The 19,026-nt window shown below is 44.8% G+C and overlaps 1 protein-coding gene across 8 annotated transcripts in view; it reads right to left on the reverse strand.

Moving 5' to 3' along the window:
- Window positions 1-18,810, reverse strand: part of TCF7 (transcription factor 7) — a 70,794-nt gene extending 51,984 nt beyond the window's left edge. For 6 of the 8 annotated variants that reach the window (XM_019008159.2, XM_015641653.2, XM_015641650.1 and 3 more), the window contains exons 1-3: window positions 18,465-18,810; window positions 18,299-18,365; window positions 17,815-17,924 (exon numbers count right to left, since the gene is read on the reverse strand). In XM_019008159.2, the coding sequence (XP_018863704.1) occupies window positions 17,815-17,924; window positions 18,299-18,365; window positions 18,465-18,656 (369 nt within the window). In that variant the 5' untranslated portion in view covers window positions 18,657-18,810. The remainder of the gene's footprint in view (window positions 1-17,814; window positions 17,925-18,298; window positions 18,366-18,464) is intronic. The other 2 variants (XM_019008160.2, XM_019008158.2) reach the window with 1 other exon arrangement.
- Window positions 18,811-19,026: the final 216 nt, after the last annotated feature.

A 19,026-nucleotide genomic window follows, 5' to 3' on the forward strand; every position in this document is an offset into this window, starting at 1 on the left:
GAAGTCAAACCCAGTGTCTGCTCTGATAGAGATCATGAAAAATTAAAGTTGGATTTGTTAGCCACAACATTGTGGAGCCAGAGCTATGGGATAATTACCAGGGTGACATTTGCCCGAATACACTATATATAGTTTTCCCAAGGTCTCTGGGCTGTGACAAGGTGTTTGCTGTGAAACGGAAGGGTGGTGATGTGTACTGAATAAGAGCTCTTTGATATTTCACATGTAAGTTAGAGCATGTTCAGGTTTTGTTTGCAGCGGAACTGTGCTGCTTCTATTGTTTTCTGAGCAGAAAAAAAAAAAGAAAAGCAGTGTTCAAAAAACCATTACAGGCTGCCTTAAGAATGGTGTCAAGGATTCACAGCCATCTCAGCTGGGTGATTGACCAAAGTAAGTTTATATAGTATTACATATAGGGTTTTTAATACTTCAGCTGGCAGCATGGACTCAATGCTGCTGCAGAAAAGGAATTCCCAGGGTGGTTCTGCTTGGGCCATCAGGGAATCCTCTGCTGAGATCCAATCCATCACACAACCCCAAGCTCTCTGAAGGCAGAGGAGTTGTACAGAGCAGTGCGATGGAGCCCTGAGCAACTTCATCTCTTGGGTGGCATCCCTCCCCATGGCAGGGAGGATGGAATGAGGTCTTTTAAGGTCCTTTCTGACCCAAACCATTCTGGGATTCTGTGACTCCAGTCAGGCAGGATCCTTTTGTGCTTGGTACTGTGCTTATATAGGAGTAGTGTCCTTCAGCTGTAAAGGCAGCTGAAAACAACCACATTTACCAAGGCAAATGGAGTGAATGAATTAAAGAGAATAAAGTAACAAGAATGGGACAGGTGTTTTTGGACCTGGCTTCATGCACAGTTAAACAGAGATTTCAGCCAGCCATGCTCCAACACATCAACAGGCCATGGAAGGCAGCATGTGGGGACAAGCACTGCAGTGGTGGGAGAATCATGTTTGGAGGCTGGACTAAGCCTGTCCATCCTTCCCTGCATCTGTGGTGCTACAATCCCCTTCTTTGTTCCCACAGGGCACACAGAACTGCATTAAAAACACTCCTGCAAAATGGGGAGGGTGATGGATTTCTAGAACCCTGCTCAGCTCATTGCCTTCCACAGTGCCCCACCAGGGCCTGCAGCCCCAGCCAAGCTGGTGGCACATCAGGGCTTGTGCAGAGTGATGCCACCGAAGTCTCAATGAATGCTACCAGGTTTGGACATTGTACCAAGTGGTTTGCAGTGCTGGCACAGGTCCAGTGCAGGACCAGATGTTGTTTGTATTGAAGGGCAATGGCAAACTGTGCGACAGCAGCATCAGGAGGCTGGAGACAGCTACGGGAGAAATACACGAGGGGAAGAAACATACATCAAGGAACAAAGATATTCTTGAGGAATGGGCCTGTGAAAATTCTAACCCGGTGAAAAATGTTACTTACACAACAAACAGGGTAAAAAACAACCACAGAGCCCAGAGAATTTTTGAAAAATACAAGAAGTTCACAGAACTCTGAAAATTCCCCATCAGCCCTAATGACTGTGGAAGAGGAATTGGGAATGGCAGCAATCACAGGAGACAGCAGCTGCCAGCACTGCTGAGTGATATTTACATCAATGTCCTGCCAACAATACCATTACTGGATTATCAGGGCGGATTAAGCCTTTAGCCAATTATCCCGACTGGTAAATTGTAGATTGTCTAGACTTCTTCATGTTCAACAATATGCATGAAGTTTCTTTTTATCGCTACAGCATCACACGATGCTCTTGTGGGATATAATCCTGTGCTTCCCTGGGAGGTTCAGGTGAGCTGTGCCTGCAGCTCCAGGTTGCCTTAGTGTAGGCCTGTGCACAGACAGATTTATTTCAGACAGGATTCTCATAAATTCAGAACGACTTCCAAATTTCTTGACTAGGAGATCAAAGAGGCAAGCATTTGCTTCATGCCATCTGGGGAGCTGCTTGACAGGGCAACGCAGTCTGGGGAGGGGGGAGGAGAAGGGAAAAAAGAAAGTCTTGGAGATTATACCCTCAAAAACAAACTCAAATGCCACCCTCACATTAAAAAGCACTGGTTGGCAGTAACAATTAATTTCTTAACTGAAACCCGCCCAACTGTATCCAAGTGTTTTAATTTGCCTATTGCTACAATATGCAAGGGAGCTGGCAGTAATGGATTTGCAATTAAAACTAAAACTGGCAAAGAAATCGCAAAGCTGGCAAAAGAGCTAATCTGTAAGCCATGATCACAAGATTACAAAGTGTTTATGAACATGCTAATTACCCGAGCACATCGCTGAGAATGGCTTGTAGGAAAGAACACTGGGTTTGCGTGATCTAAATCCCTGGATCTGCACAGCCAGCGCAGTCGGCATTCTACCTACTTCCCACAGCTCCCAGGAGCTGGGGAACACAGGGAATTGCTGTGATTCCTGTGTGGAAGCAGGAAGAGGGACAAGAGACCGAGAGGCAGAGGGTCCCTGTACCATCCTGCATCACAGCAGGGGAAGCACAGATAGCAATTGTCTCTCAAGCAGGCAAATGGCAGCGGTCACTGGGACTCAACTGGAATACGGTGACCATCAGTGTGAAATTAAAATCAGCCTGAATAAAATAGTACCCTATTTACTTTCATCCTCATATCTCTTGCCTTTATAAATAGTTATTCCAGCAGGTCCTGGATATTGCCGGTTGCAGAACACACAGCCCATGCTGCAATCTCTGAGAACAAACATCTCTGAGCATCTACTGCCATGGGCATGAAACCTTCACAAATTACCTGCAAGGGACAGGGATGGGAAGGGAAAAGGGCTTAAAAAGTGATCAAACATCTGTGCAAATAGCTCATAACAGCAAGTGACAGTGGTCAGGGGCACTGTGAAGAGCAATTTTGAACCACAGGAGAGCATTTCAAGGAGAAAACAGAGTGGAAGAGTAGTCCCAGAATAAAGAGCTGCTGAGAAAACTAAGATTCTTTAATATATAGGATTAAGGATTGCCAGTATCCTCAGGGAGGAAATGCAAATGGAGTTCAGACCATTTTTTCCATAAAAATTAGGAATCAGAAAGAATAGACTTTGAAGTTCAACATGTTAGCAAATGAAAGCAAGAGCAAAGGAGACACAAAGAGAAAGCAAGCCCTGGACGCCTGGAATTATGTCTTAAACACTTGGTACTGAAAGACAGAACCTGAGGTGATGAGGAGACTTCCTTTAATGCCATCTACAGATCCCAGAAAATCTCCAGATTATAAACTGCCCAAGAAAAAAAGCATTGCACAACCAAGGCAGGATGGAGTACAGCATCCAGCTGGGATAATGAGGCTGCGTGGAGCAGAGCGAGGAAGAAATTATGGATATGCCAGGCTGCTCTTGGATGGATGGAGCAGGGCAAGGGTTTCTGGATGGTTCTCTTTGCTCTATGAAATGGTGTCTCCAATTGGCACAGAAGGAGCTAACAGACATCTATGGGGATGTCAGAAATCCAACAGGAACCTCTACAGAGATTTGCAGGGTTGGCTGCATTAACGGGGACCGACCATTCCCAACACCCTCATGAAAACCAGGCAGCTAGTCCAGGCTGCATGGAGGTGGTGAAGGAACAAGAGGACAGTATAAGGACACACAGAAATAGTCATTGCTGGCTTTGGCTGAGGATGGATGGTCCTCATGGTGACTCCTCAGAGTTGTATTTGGCTGACGGTCATTCCAGCCTGTGTACCTGGGTAAGGCAATTACAGAGTGAGTTCAGCCCATCATTACTGGTGGCCATGGAATGCCATGTGTCAGGAAATGGCATCCGACCATCGCTGATGCTGATTAGCGCTATGGAGTTAATTGGTGCTACAGAAAGGGTGGTTCAAGGGAGAAGTGCTTCAAAACTTGGCTTGGAAATTAATTTATCCATGCCTGCCTCTAACACACTGCCAAGCAGTTAATGTATGTTCAGGTGTGGGGGTAACGGAGTGCAGCTTGGGAGTCCATGGCCAAGAGAAGATGGTGCATCAGGATAAAGCAGAGATGAGATCATGTTGGGTCCTTCAGACTACGAACACTGTGGCTCTACAGCTGGTCCTTCCTCAAAGTGAGATGCATGGACTCTAAAAGTTTATAGATTATAACACAATCATGAAGTCTTCAGCTTTTTGGGTTTTTTTTTTCCCCTCTTTTAAAAATATATTTGGGGGAAATGTTTCAGAATACTGAGAAATTTAGTTAGCTTCTCTGTACTTTTTATCCAGCATGTAAGCCAGGCTTTGCTTCTGCTGGGGTCCGCCATTCTACCTCTTGCAAGGAAAGCCCCAGATAAAACTGTTGCCTATTTAAAGTCATCTACAAACCAGTTTAATAAAAGCTGACTGCATCTGCTTCCATGTTATTAGTTCTGCCCCAAAACTCTGTTCCTGGCAACACAATGTTCCACGCTAATGAGCCAAATCTTCCCCTCCCATGGCAGTACTCCTAAACCTCCACACCATTCAGTTCACAAAGTTACCACCCTGTTTTTCCCTCGGGGGAGGGAAGGATTGCAGCTGCAGAGGGGGTTCTTCAAATAATATGAAGGCCAAAGATCTGTGGGAAAATCTGCTCTCAGACAAATAACACTTGGGGGCATCTGCAGAGAGAACCAGCCCCTCTTTACTTCTGTCTGGGTCCCACGTCCTTCTGGCAGCAGAGTTTTTTATGAACCAGGCTGCCATTAATCCCCTGCCAGTTCATACACCCTACCATCCTCTGTGGGCAGACAGCACCGAGTGGGAAGTAATGCTGCAGGGAAGTGGCATTTACTTCAGCTGGATTTTGTGGCCTCTTGGGAGAATTTCGAGTTGGGGCAGTTATTTCTCATCTGCACCTGCTGCAAAAAGGAGGGATTCAGTGTAGACCAGGGCAACTTTCCTAAGCTCCTTTTCCAGTGAATTTTCACTTAGTCTTGCCAATTTTCTTCCTGCAGCATTGAGCGTGAGATAAACAGCGATTCGAGGTTATCGCGCTGGAGCGATGCTGCCCAGATTAAAGGGAAATCAGATAACTCATTACCTAACTGAAACTTGCTGCTAGACTTTTAGAGAGAAGCGATAACATCTGAGAGCTGGAGGACTCTGCTGCCCTGGCAGACACCCTGCAGCACCCCAGCTGAGAGGGGGGGCTGTGCCCTGGCTCTCCCACCTGGCTGCCTCCACACCTGGGATGGGGAGATGCAGAGATGCAGATGCCCAGGATGGTGAGATGCAGAGATGCCCAGGATGCAAAGATGTCCAGGACACATATCCAGAGATGCCTGGTATGCAGAGACACAGAGATTCCTGGGATACAGAAATTCCCAGGATGCAAAGAAGCGAGGGAGCGAGGCAGAGCCCCACCACCACCAACGCATGGTCTTGGCCTCCACACACTCACACATGGAACCTCCAGTAAGGAAAATTTAGGCTTAGAAGCTGACATGGGCACAATTGATGGCTTTCACATTCTACACATGATGTGCTTGCAGAAGCCATCTTTGCCCTGCTGTACCGAGTTTCCTCATGATTCTAAAAGCTGGACTGAACTCATCTGACTGCCTCCTCTTTTGCTCTCTGCTATAAACCTCTCTGCACCTCATGCGACAGCAGCATCTCCTTCGACAAGTTTCCATCCACTTCAGACTTTGCCTCAAGCCATTACTGACAAACTGGAAGCAAACTACTGTTAAACGATTTCCTAGAGATTACTGTTCCAGTAAAAAAGTTTCCAAGATAAATAGATTGATTCTTCATGACAAAGAATTTTAATTATGCATCCAGAGGTTTGGTACATGTGTTCAAAAGCTACGCTGTGTGATCCTGGAGATTGTTCTCATCACCATATTACAAGTGGATAAAAAAAATGACATTTGTTCCTGGTTTAATAACAAGGATTTGTGTGTCATGTGTATTTCAGACAATGTGTTGGACCATGCCATCATCATTGCCATCCAGATAATACCACTCGTTGAAATTTAGGCTGAGAAGGTGATTTGTTTTAAAAGCAAGATGCCAGTTACCTTGAAGGAGTTGTGGTCTTAAGGCCATCTGCAACTTCCTAAAAGATTATGAAATTGCAATTTGTTTAATATCTTGAAGTAAATGGCCTAATAAGCAGCACAACTTACTCTTTCAGGCTAGTCCTCCTCTGATCGTTTCTGAAACATCCCCTCTTGCAGCAGCCTGTGTGGGACTTTATGTCTTGTTTCAGTATCAACATTGCCGTGCTCTCCAAACGTTGCTTACACATGAAATGATAAAGTTCCACAATGCTCCTGGGGGAAACTGAGTCACAGAAAAACAAGCTCCTGTGGGACTGGGAGCTGAAGCTGGGATAAAACCACGCTTCCTCTGCCGTGGCCGTGCACAGCAGTTACAAGACTATCCGGTTCCTCTGCTATAAAACTCGGTAACATGCCTCACTTCTTACCCGATTTTGAGAACATCCTGTGTTAACACATAAACAACTGGTGCTACTCATGGCTGTTTATTTGGCTATTTAGATGGTCTGCCACAGCACCTGGGGCTCTCTGGTAAGAGGATCGCTCAGCTCCCGTATCAAATGAGCTCGGGGTGCGCAGGCAGGAGAGAGGCAGCTCCTGCCCACGGAAACAGCAACGCTCCCACCCCACAGTCAGGTGTTTACCACTGGTTGCAGCAGGAAATCTGGATGAATTTTGGATATGGGAACTGATCTTTCAGGGATTCACTGCAGCCTGCCTCATCCACCACTACGCATTTATAAGCGGATCCATGTGGTAGATCTGCACAAATCGTGTATTGTAAAACAAAAACATTCTATTTTGTGAAGTCTGATTACATGCATGGAGTTATATACTAGTTCCAGTAAATGTCAATACCCAAACAATTGGCACTATCAGGTAATTTTCTGTACTCCTGAGTCAAGAAATTAAATTTTCTCTACAACTCTTGCATTCAAGTGCTATCAGAAGTCCCAGTCAGGGACATTTGGTGCTTTTACCTGAATTCTGCTCCTAGCAGAAAAATTTGAGCTCACTGGAATAGTAAAAAACTGATGTTGCCAGATAGAACCCCAATTTCAGCCACCCAAATAATTATGGAAAAGAGAAAAGGGCTTTAGCATGATGCTTCAAGCCAGAAGCATTAAAACTTTTCAGCTTTTTCTAAACACCACTGTCTGTTGCATTATAAAGAGCAGGATGCCAAAAGAGCCAAAATTTCTCATCCCTTAGTTGGAAAGAGATCCTTCAATTACTGATAACTTCATGCAGAAATTAATGCATTTACACTATAAAACTATTCCCTTGTCAAAGTGTTCCCATGTCCCCTAGTCCAGCTGCTCTAGGGAGCTAAATTACCAACAGCAAACCCACTTCTGTGATGTAATTTTACAACATTTGATTCTTCAGAATTGTTAACAGCCTACAAGAAATCAACTCAGCAAGGTAAGAACAGGAGAGCCTGTTTGCCTTAGAACAGGACCCCTGCCTTGGACAAGAGACAAGAGCTGCCCTGCAGTTAAAACAACCTGGAACAACTGGACATCTCCCTGTAAATTCCTCGGAGTTGTATTGCTGGGTGAGTTTGTGTCCTGCCTCACAACAGCCAGAGCTACATCTGATTTGAATGAAACTTCAGACTTCATGATTTTCATGCCAACTATTTCAGAAGCAATGTCATTTTCTTCAACACCCTGTTATTTCACTCGCCATCTCCACAGATTTTGCTCCAGTTACAGAAGCAAACTTATTTTGAGGATATAGACTGTTTCCAAGTGGTTTTAAAAGGGCCACACACTTAAAATCCAGGACAGGCTTAAACCACAGACTTCAGCCACCCCCAAGTGAAGGTGTGCATCTCTAGCACCGTCATATTACTTATAAAAGAGAAATGCACACAAGAGACCAGCCCTGAAGATTCCAACGTTTTTCAGAAAACCATCCCTATAGTAATGCTTTCAAACAAATAACAAGCGAAAACCGAAACACAACAGCAATAAAACCCAATCTGATGAGCTCTTCAAAAAGATCTCGAGTGATATCAGCTGGCAGGACTTTGTTGTCTATCCCAGAGCTACGGCAGTTGATCCCAGCCAGGGCTTTGCTGCAAACACACCAAAGGCAAGAGGCTGCAGCCTTTCATATTCCAAAATAAAAGCCAAGTTCTGATCACTGGGACAAGGAAGAATTTTTTGTTGTGGATACATTACTGTGTAATTACTGCAGATTTCATTTACTTTCTTTTGAATAGTACACCAGATAAAAAGACTGCATAGATGTGGCAGCTTTTTGTGTTGTTATCTAATGCTCTAGGTTTACATTTTAACAGTTAGTTCCCCAAAATACTGGGGATGTGTGTGACTATTGAAGGAAAAAAACATTTATTTCCCTGCTGGGAGACAGGGAAATCCAACTGATATTGCTAAACACTGTAAAACTGATAGCAAGGAAAGAGTTTCACATAAAATCTGAAAAAAAAACCCACCAAAACAAATACCAAAAAAACCCCAACAACAAACACACAAAAACCCCCAAAACCAACCAACCAGAAAAAACCAAAAGCCTCCCAGATAAACCACCCCAAAAAAACCAACAAGAAAAACCTATAAAAAAGTAATATACCCATTTTCTCTATAAAATCAGGGTTAGAAAAATGGGAATAAGATCAGAAATGAATGTCCCTGAGTAAAGGACTATCCATAGGATGATATGTGAAATTCCATAAAGCACAAATGTTGCTAATATTCAAAAGTCAAAGCTTTCTGTGGGTGTGTATGCATAGAGATGTCAACACAAGTATTTCATGATCACCAAAATTGCTACTAGCCTGCATCCTCTCTGAATGGCTATTTTTAGGACCTGGCCTTTCATGTGGTATAATGATGTGAATTTTACAAGAGCATTTATAATGTGTTTCATATGGTGTACAGTCCTGGAGAAATTGCTTTGTATCAGAGAAAGTCAAACAAAAACTTTTGAATGTTTATTTAATTTTTAAAAAAATTTATTTCTTATTTTATGTTATTGCTTTTGTTTTAAATTTTGGGTTAACATGCATAATCAATTTATCTGTTTATTTAATTTGTCTAAGCACTCTAAGGAATATTCACCACAGCATGATGCAATCTTACAAAACATCTCTTGGACTTCTAAATCCATATATTTTTTTGGATGGTGAGATTCCAAATCTGGCAATGCCACAAGTTACAGCAGGATGATAAAGCTCAAAGGACTATTTTTGACCTGGGGTTTGGTGGTGTCAGGGGTTGTGCTGTGTCTCCCACTTAGAATCCAAAGACAACAACTCCTCCTCACTATCCCGACTCCCATCGCAGTAATTCCAGGGCAGCAGCATGTAACAAGAATCACCTCATCAGCCTCTCCATGCTAAGAAAAACAAATTTTCATGTGGTAGATCTTACAATGGTTTATTTCCTAAACATGAAAGCAAACTCCACAGTGCCATATCCTCAGTGTCAGAATAAAAATTTCACTTTTCTTATCCTTTCTGAGCATTTTGCTGCAGAGTCTCTTCCCAGCACTTCAAGAAGAGTCTTTTCCCAAGTGCCTTTATAATCACAACCCCTTTATGCCCAGTCAAACACACTTTATGACCTTGGGCTTTCACATTTTACTTTTGTGTGGATCCCATCACAGCAGAACCTCAGTTTACGCTCATATATATATGCTACACCTCAGAGCAAACCACAGCAGAAAACAAATTCAACATAAAGCAGACAAGCTGAATCACTTAAAAAAAAAAAAAAAAGTCTTTTTTTGGTCAGTCTGTGATTACTATGTAGCTCTTCAAGGCAGACATGTACTTTGTATATTACAGTTCCAGATTTTTCAATGGAACAAAGGAGATACTGTTGAGACTTTTTTTTTGCCTATCATTTAATCAAATGTAAAGTTGTTATAACCGGAGGGGAAAAGTGCTCTAGATTCTAGTATCCAGTTTTACTTTGGTTTCAAATACTTACCACAGCATTGTTGGGTTTATTGTTTTCTTTCACAAAATACTAATTTCGGGACCCTGTGAAACACAAAGAAGCAGATTCCTCTCACGGCAGCTGAGCTGTGTTTAGCACAGAGGTGGAGAATGGAAAAGGAGCAGTGCTTTAAAGCCATTTTGGTGACCTCTTGCCCAGCACCTCCAGCCAGCAGCATGCTCTGGATGAGGACAGCTGATTTCACCAGGATTTGCTAACCCTTTTACTGACCACATGTCCTGCCTTCTCCATGAACCCACTCCACAGAGAGAATGGTGGTAGAAGGGTCCTTCATTGGGAATGGTCACAAACAGCACGTCCAGAGAAAGGCAATGGGGCTGATGAAGGCTTTGGAGCACAAGACTGATGGGAAGCAGATGAGGGAGATGGGGGAGCTTAGCCTGGAGAAAGGGAGGCTCAGGGGGGATCTCCCTGCTGTCTAAAACCACTTGAAAGGAGGGTAGAGCCAGGTGTGGGGGGGCTTTGCTCTCTTCTCCCAGTAAGAGACACTAGGACAAGGAAATGTCCTCAAGCTGCACCAGGGGGACATTCAGATAAGGAAAATTTCTTCACTGAAGAAGCTGAGAAGCCCTAGCATAGTCTGTTCAGGGAAGTGGAGGAGTCACTATTCCTGAAAAGATTTAGATGTATGATTGTGACACTTGGAGACACATTTTAGTGGCAGCCTTGTCAGTGCTTGGTTAAAGACTGGACTAATTTTCCAGCATAAATGGCTTTATAATCCTAAATTATAGACTCAAAGGCAAAAAACAGTGACAAAGTGGCGCTAAGTTGCTCTGTAAGGAGGTGAAGGTTAGAGTTCTTTGTCCAAGATAACTAACCAAGAAAAAGATCCTGCTGTAATCAAGCCTTAGAGGCACATGATGCAAACCCTTCCTTTATGAAATAAAGTCAGTGGGTTTGTGAGCCACCAGCATGTGCTGAACTGGCAGTCTCATGGTGAGAACAAGACCTTGGTTGATGTTCACAGAGGGTTTGGTCCAGACTTTGCAGGTTCTTTGGACATTCACCCCATGAAACACTCACACTGCCTGCGGCCTGAAGGGAGCTGTGCCCTCTCGGACAGACCACTGGACAAGCCAGCAAAAAGAACAGGCACCCAGTCTTTACTGATTCAGCTGTATTAAAACTAGAAACTAGGAAGTGAACAGCTCTGTATCCTGTATCCAACCCTCTGAGTCACCCATTCGTCTAACAAACCTTTGTTTCATCCTCCAGACACAGAAACTAATGAGCAAGTATCTTGTTATAACCTATTTTTTTAAAGAGAGATTCAAAGAACAGTACATGAAAGAGCCTAGAGGAGGGACTCACATGTCCCCACTTGGCACCAGCCTGGGATTTGATCAGGCTGAGAAGCTTTCCCTGCTGCAGTGGCTCTGCAAAGAATTCAGGAAGCAACTTGTACCTACCCTCCTACTGCTGTGCCCTCCACCCACCACAGGTAAATGATGATGTAAGAGCATGTGTACATCAGGCTGGCAGAGATGCTGACATAAGCCATCTCCTGGCTCCCTGGGCAGTGAGGTGGAACGGCAAAGGCACAGGAAACCAAGGGCACTGAACAACCTGGTCTAGTGGCTGGTATCCCTGCCCGTGGCAGGGGTTGGAATGTGATGAGCTGTTAAGGTCCCTTCCAACTCAAACCATTCTGTTTCTATGAAATGAGCAGCAAACAGGAAAGGAGCTGCAGCAGCAACCATGGCCAAAGCCTCAGAGGGGTGGGATGAAGAGAAGCTCCCACAGTGGCCATGCCTTCAAGAAGACAGTTCTGGCACCTAGGCCTGTTCAAATCAATGGAACAGACAGGGGGAGATAATCCTTGTTGAGGAAATTGTGACTCACACATGGTGCAGGAGATTTTAGTAGGTGAAGACCAGCACATACCTATTGTTCACCCAAACCCACTCTGCCCAGCACAGCCTACCCATGAGAGTAACAATGCTCAAAAGTGCTCAGGTCCTCCCTCGCCTTCTCTATGGTGAATTGGCAAGGGGGCTCAAAGGCCATCCCACAGGAAAGATTAAATTTGGTCTTGATGAATCACAGCCAAAAGGCAGATAAAGAACTGCAGATGTGAAATTACTGGCAAGCTGTAGATGCTTCCTCAAAACTGTTGATGTTCCTCAGCACAAGGCTCTGCTCTGCCCATAACCATCATGCCATGTACACACAGACACACACAGTCCACACCAGATTTCCATCTTAGCTCACACCAACCCATATCCCAAAATCCTGCTTCCCTTGCAGATCACGCTACAGATAGAGAGGGTTCAGCCTGTGATTAGGATCTGGGCCTATGCAGAAGATCTCTGACAGCAGGCAAGAGAGTCATGCCTCTGGAGCCAGTAATGTCTGTTTAGTCACAGGAACACACGCGGTGTTACTGGACCGGGTGCCTCGGCAGAGCAAATGCCAGCACATCCCATTGCATGGATTAACCAGGGTTTTCACCCCAGTGCAGGAATTTAATGGTGCCAATGGAATCATGGCATGAGAGGGACCACAAGCTGTGAGACAACACACACAAGTGAGCACGCTGCAGAGCCGCTCTTGCTCCCCCTTCTCTTAGTTACAGCTTTGGATACCAGACCAGCTCTGCACTTTTCTTCTTGGACATGCCACGTGCCACTCAAACCCAAATCGCTTTGTTCTCCACAGTTAAAATTTCAAAGCCACTAATCATTAACATGGATGAGCTTTGGGAACTTGAGTTGATGCTAAGTTTTCGCTTTTCTCTCCATATTCTCAACCAGTCAAGCCCATACAATTTCACAAACAGCAATGGTTGGAAATTTGCAGGAACAGTTCCTTTACCATACATATCTCATAGCAACTCCCTGCCAACAAAGCATCCCATGCCTGGGAAGCCGTTCCAGGGTAGCCTGTGAAGGAATCCCAGTGGGAGACCAGATATTGTTGAACTGTCTGAATCATGTGCACACTTATTCACACGCACAGATTTACATAAAACTTGCTTTTGATTCCCTGTGACAGTTTGCTTTATCTTTTTTTCATTCCAAACAATTTTAAAAATAAGGTTATATTAGACCACACACATCCAGTGCTGTATCATGTCGCTGCTTCTTAAGCAGAACTCTCTAATTTATTTCAAAGGGAAGTTCTGCTTCAAAATTGAGGGTGTGATATGAACTCAGAAATTAACACAAGAATTTTCCTTGGGGGGAACCAAGACTGAATCAGACATGCAATAAATGACCTCGTAAGCCTTGGTACATCCACGTATCCAAAACTTTAACATAAAATATTATTTCCACCATTATCTTGTTTCAAGCTAGGTAGAAGAGCTGAAAGAACACACAGAACACACAGAGCTACTGTTGGCTTCCAGCTGCCCTCCTTCCTCCCTCCACACACAGTATCTGGACAGAGATGCAGCAGTCCTCTCACAGCAACAAATCCCCATCACACAGTGACGTGAGTTTTCCCACTGGTTTCAACAAGATCAGAACACAACACAGGAAAAAGCAATATTAAACTATTGCCCTGACAGTGCAAGTCAGGACAGAAAGGCAGAGAAGCAGCTGAGCTGCAGATTTCCAGCTGCTGTGGGGGCCATAGTCTCCTCCTGCAGAGGGATGGAGCAGCCTTGGGGAAGGGGATGCAGCAGAAGCTGCCACGTCCTGGGGCTCAGCTACTGCTGCTTCAGCTTCTGTCCAGCCAAGAGCAGCCCTAGACTGCAGCTCCATACTTTTTGACTTTGTGTTAGACATTTGGGCCCCGTGGCCCCAGGCCAGCAGTAACTGCACTTTCATCTTGCCCTGCCCAAGGGGACATTTCATACCCTCTGAACAAGCTCAAGGAGTCCAGCGGACCTCGGGAACCAGGCTCTGAAAAGCAACATTATTTGTGAGTCCTGCTGTCTCATTTGGGGACTTCAGCTGTGCAGGACTGTGGAGTACCCCCACTCCTCTAATTTCATGTAAGCTACAGTCTGACAACTTAGTAATTAAGAAAATGTAGTATCTATTTTCCAAAGAAAAAAGAGGCTCTTGCACTTCTTTTTCTCCCACAGACAGAAAGTCCAGTGCCTCAGCTGTACATATAAAACATTTTAATCCTGCCTTTACGCTACTCACACACTCACCAAACGCATCTGAAGTGCACAGAAGGTGTGAGGAGCTCCCCTCAGATCTCTCCCATCAATGGGAGCAGGGAGACCTCATGCCCTATATACAGGGCAGCATGGCTCATTCCCCTATTTTATAAACCTATTTACAAAAAGAACTTAAAGGAACTTATAAGAGCTCCTTTTACCATTTAACTACCACATAGTACAAGATATAACAATGTTCAGAAAACCCCCTCAGGTCTAAACTCAATTATACAACTGTAGCAAGAAAAATATTTTAATCTGATCAAAGTGTTAACATGTTTGACCATGTCTGACCTCTAATGTTTGTAACCACCTAAAAGGCTGCTGTTCTTACTAAGGATGTACCTTAATTTGATTTAAAGTCATTTGTACTATTTAAAAAAGGATATAGTTTTATGATTTTATATTTAATTTAGAAAAGCAGTTCCTCAACTTGTTCATATTCTTTGGAAGTTTCTTGCAGATTTTTAACCCATAACTCCTATATATTTCATTCTGGGAAAAGCTGGAGTTTGAGTAAGATGGGATAAATCGGAGCCTTGAAGCACCACACACACAACAACTGAGAGCCAGGTGAGAAATGGCTCTCCTGGGGCCTTGCAGAGTGTCAGGATTTCAGATGCACACACAGGCTATGCCAAGATGCTCTTTAACCCTTGACTGAGTGTGCCCTCCCCAGCCCGGCAGCTGATGGGCTCACAGCTCCCAGAACACGGGACCTGGGCTCAGCCCTCTGCCTTGTCCCCAGCACCCTCACCCTGCCCATGCCCCCAGCAACAGCTCTACTGCCACTCCAGGAAACCTGTGCCTGCCCATACCAGCAGCACTCCAGCTGAATCATCCCACACTGGCCTTTGCCACCTTCAGCCAAGGAGAGCCACCCAAGCTCCTGCCAGCCCCTCTGCTACTGGCTGTCCAGGGAGCATCAGCCAGACTTGCTGTGGCTGCTGATGTACCCAGCCATCTTCAGAGCATCCCTCTGAAGCAGCAGAAGAGCATGTAAAATAACATGGCTGGGTGTGTTTTGGTAAAAAGAGGCAATTTTGGCTGGGAGATGTGGGGAGTGAGCAGGATGCTTGGGTGAGCAGCATAACAGACAGTGTTACAAACACCTTGAGAGAAACAATGCAGAAGTGGTGCTGCTGACAAAATCAGAAAGAAAATAGGAAAACAGCACCCTGGTACTGCTGTAGCAACATACCCAGCCTGGCAGGTGCTGGAGCCAGTCCAGAGCCACTTGCAGCTCCCTCACAGGGTTCATGGGGAGCCCACCAAAAAAACAGAAAAGTGGTTTTACTGAGCATTGCAGGGCAGGCGTTCAACCCCAGCCTCGGTGCCAGCTGCTCAGTGTCTTTCAGGGAGTTATACTCTATTTTCAATCAGGTAAATTACTGTTTTCAATGTAAAGCCCTGACAGTTTGCCAAAATACTCCTGGTTTTATTTTTTAATTGATTTTTTTTTTTAAGATTCTAAAATTAATCCTACTTGTAAACAACTGTTTCCAGGAAGCCTCATTAACCAAAATACAATCTCCACTATCAAGTGCATGCATGATTGTGATATGTAATCCTATTCACTCAGGCAACCCTCCTCCCCAACTCTTCTTGTGCTAAAGTGTTAATTAAAAACACTTTTATGGATGGTTAAGTATCTGCAATCTTTGGTCACAGATCTGACCTCCTCAATCATTGGAAGCAGACACCAGATTACAGCACACACTTTATATAATGTACACAGCAGCAATAAATCTATATGAGAGCAATCCATAATTTACCATGATAACCTCAGCACAGTCAATAGAAATACAAGACAAAATTGCCCAGAATAATATACTGAAATAGTTATTGTAATAAATTTAAAACCCGCAAGACCAGCCTTCATCTGAGTAAGAAATCTTCCACTGTCTGCTAGGTAACAGATTTTTAACTGAAAACATCAAATCAGCTCTTCATAAACCATGGCAGGATCCAAACAGGCCTAAAGGAAGCTGTTTGAGGCACTGGATGATTTTGGTGGAGATGGGATCATTCCTTCTATTCTACTTATGTCCTCTCCCCTTCAAGTTCTGCAGTCTATTTGCTCCTGTCTGCTGCTCTGACAACAACTGCTTGGATTTTATTCTGTTATGAAGGGAAAAGGTGATTCCTTAACCTACAATCTACTTTATAGCCTAGCTGCTAATAAATAGACTACTGCACTTTGCTGCCCATGTAGGAAGAGTTCAAGATTAAAAGAATATTCCACCAGAGCAAAAAGATGCTGGACTAACATAACTGTGGATTTACCCAGATTCTATCTGAGGGAGCAAATTAAGGGTGTTTACATAAGACAAATTTAAAAGCATTTAAAGTTTATCAGGAAGAGAACAGTGTAATATTTTGAGGAATAAGAGGGATGTCTGGTATCTGGATAAGGTGGAAAGCACCAGAAAAAATGCTTATTTGGGTTACAACAATGTAAATTGTCCTTGCCCTGCAAACACGTATTTTCTTGCTGTAAACTGAAGGAAGACTTAAAAATTTAGGGATAAATCCTCAATATCTGCAAACTTCAGCAAAGTTCCAGCAATATGCAGCCAGGAAAACTGAATCCCCTAGGAAAAGCTGTGCAGGGTACAGGCAGGCTCTTGCAGGGACCTGTCTCCTGCTACCCAGGCCATCTGGGTCAGGTGTGAGGGTACAGCACTAATTTCCACAAATAGAATTATTTGTGTTCATACTTGTTTGTATAATTGTTGAGTTTCATACTCCACAATCCATCTATTTTTCATAAAACCAGTTTTACATCCTACCCATCCTGTGAACAAATGACCAGAATTAAGGACAGGTTTATATATTCTTTTAAACCTTATCCCTTTGAAAGGTTAAAACCTGAACCTGAGACAAAGCAAATTACATTCTGTCCTCACCTGCTGATGGCTAATGCAGAACAATGTCTGCCACAGATGCAGCAGTGCCTGCTCCCAGGAGCGACACCAGCATTGACTGTCTGCTGCAATGTCAGAACATTATTTTCTGAAGTTCTGATCAAGATGGTGATGGTAAAAGGCAGCTTTTATAAAGAAGACTTTAGTTAATCATTCAAATAGCAAAACCTAGAAACATGAGAACATACAGAATTACTAAAGCTGATTTAAACTGAGAGGGAAAAACTTTACAGGAAGAAGACGGGAATAGTCCTCCAGCATGAAGCCTCTTCCTAAAAACTCTATTGCCATTTTAGAAACACAAAATCCATTTCATGGGCCATCATCCACAACAGAGCCCTAACACACAGCATGCCAGAACTTGGCTGTTTTACAGGCAGGTTCAAGCTTAGCTGCAAGACATATCCCTGAACACAAACACAAAGACCAGGAGCTGATCCCTCCAAGGCCCATGACCCAGAAAAAGGAAGGGACATTCCTCCATGAGATATTAGGATTCGATTCCTGTAAGAGTAAAGCCAAACCTAGAGGATAAGGAGACTGGAAAAACAGTTTCTCCAGCCAATTCAGAGTGAAGCAGGCGCTTCCTGCCCAGCATCTCTCCCCCTTCCCACTGCTTTTCCTTTCAGCTTGGACAGAACAGTGTCCAGGTATTTCAGAAACTGGGCTGCAACTTAGCAGGAAAAAAGCGAGTGTAGGTGCCTGCACAATACCTGCAACACACTTCAGCAGTGAGAGAGGCCACAAAACTTCTCCATAAGGAGAGGAGGAACTTACCAGAGGTGACATAGATCCATTGGGCAGATACGGATCTGAGAGCATCAGGAAAGGGTAACCAGAATAGGCAGATCCTTTATACATCCCTGGGTCCTGATGTTTCATACCTGCTGAAATCAATGTTCCCTGTAAGAATTACAGGTGACTCCTCCGCCTGTCGGGGGGCCCCAAAGAGGTTACAGAATGTTGTTGGAATCTTTTTGTCCAATACTCCTCAGAAAAGGTGTTGGGGAGTGCCAGGGCCCCCCACGGGTGCGGGCTCCCACAATGAGAACACTGGGAAGCCTCGGTGCTGTCAGGAGCAGCTTTCCGGCTGGGGGCTGTGGTGACCAGACTGGCATCCCTCACTCCCAAAGGTGTCAGGGTGATGGGCTGGGGAACCGGGGGGTCAAGCACTAAACGGGGTGCACCGGGGAAGGCCAGCGGGAACCGGGAGCGGAGAGAGGGGGACACACAGAGACATGCGGAGGTTGCGGTGACTAACCATCATCCATGTGGTCCGGGAGCTTCTCCTGGTACACCCTCTGCGGATCCTGCACTCTCCGGAGGGCCTGCACGGGGAGGAGAGAGAGGGGCAGCGCGGGGGCGTGGGGCGGCGGTGGGGCGGGGGGCTCGGGGCCGCCGTGCGGGGCCGCTCCGGCCCGGCTCACCTCGCCATCGGCGGCGGCCGGGCTGCCGCTGCCCTCGGACTCGTTCACCAGCGAGGACTTGAGGTCGGCCAGGTCGCGCTCGGTGAAGGCGTTCTCGGGGATCTTCTCCTCCTGCTCGCCCTCGTCCTTGAAGGCCAGCATCTCGTCCGTGGCGCCCAGGTCGTCCCCGCCGCCGCTGCCCAGCTGCGGCATTTTACTCCCGCCGCTCCCTCCCCGCCGCGCAGTAACTTTCCCGGCGAGTATTGTTCTCCCGGATCAAGCCCTTCGCAATTATGATTTTTTTTCTCTCCCTCAATTATTTTTTTTTTATCCTCCTCTTAAAAAAAAAAAATTTAAAATAAAAAATAGCTCCCTCTTGAATTTTTTTCTTTTGAAAGTTTTTTCCTCCTTTCCTTTGAACTTTTAAACTTTTTTTTTTTTTTGCCTTTAATTTTGTTCCCCTTTTCCAAATTCCCTTTAAATCCTTCCTTTAGAAAAACAAACAACAAAAAAAAAAATTAGAATTGTTTTTCCCTCGTCACTCTTTTCTTTGCCCCCCCCTTCTTCCCTCCCCGCTCCGGCG

This window comes from Parus major, chromosome 13 (genome assembly GCF_001522545.3).
Source record: "Parus major isolate Abel chromosome 13, Parus_major1.1, whole genome shotgun sequence".
Taxonomy (NCBI): Eukaryota; Metazoa; Chordata; class Aves; order Passeriformes; family Paridae; genus Parus; species Parus major.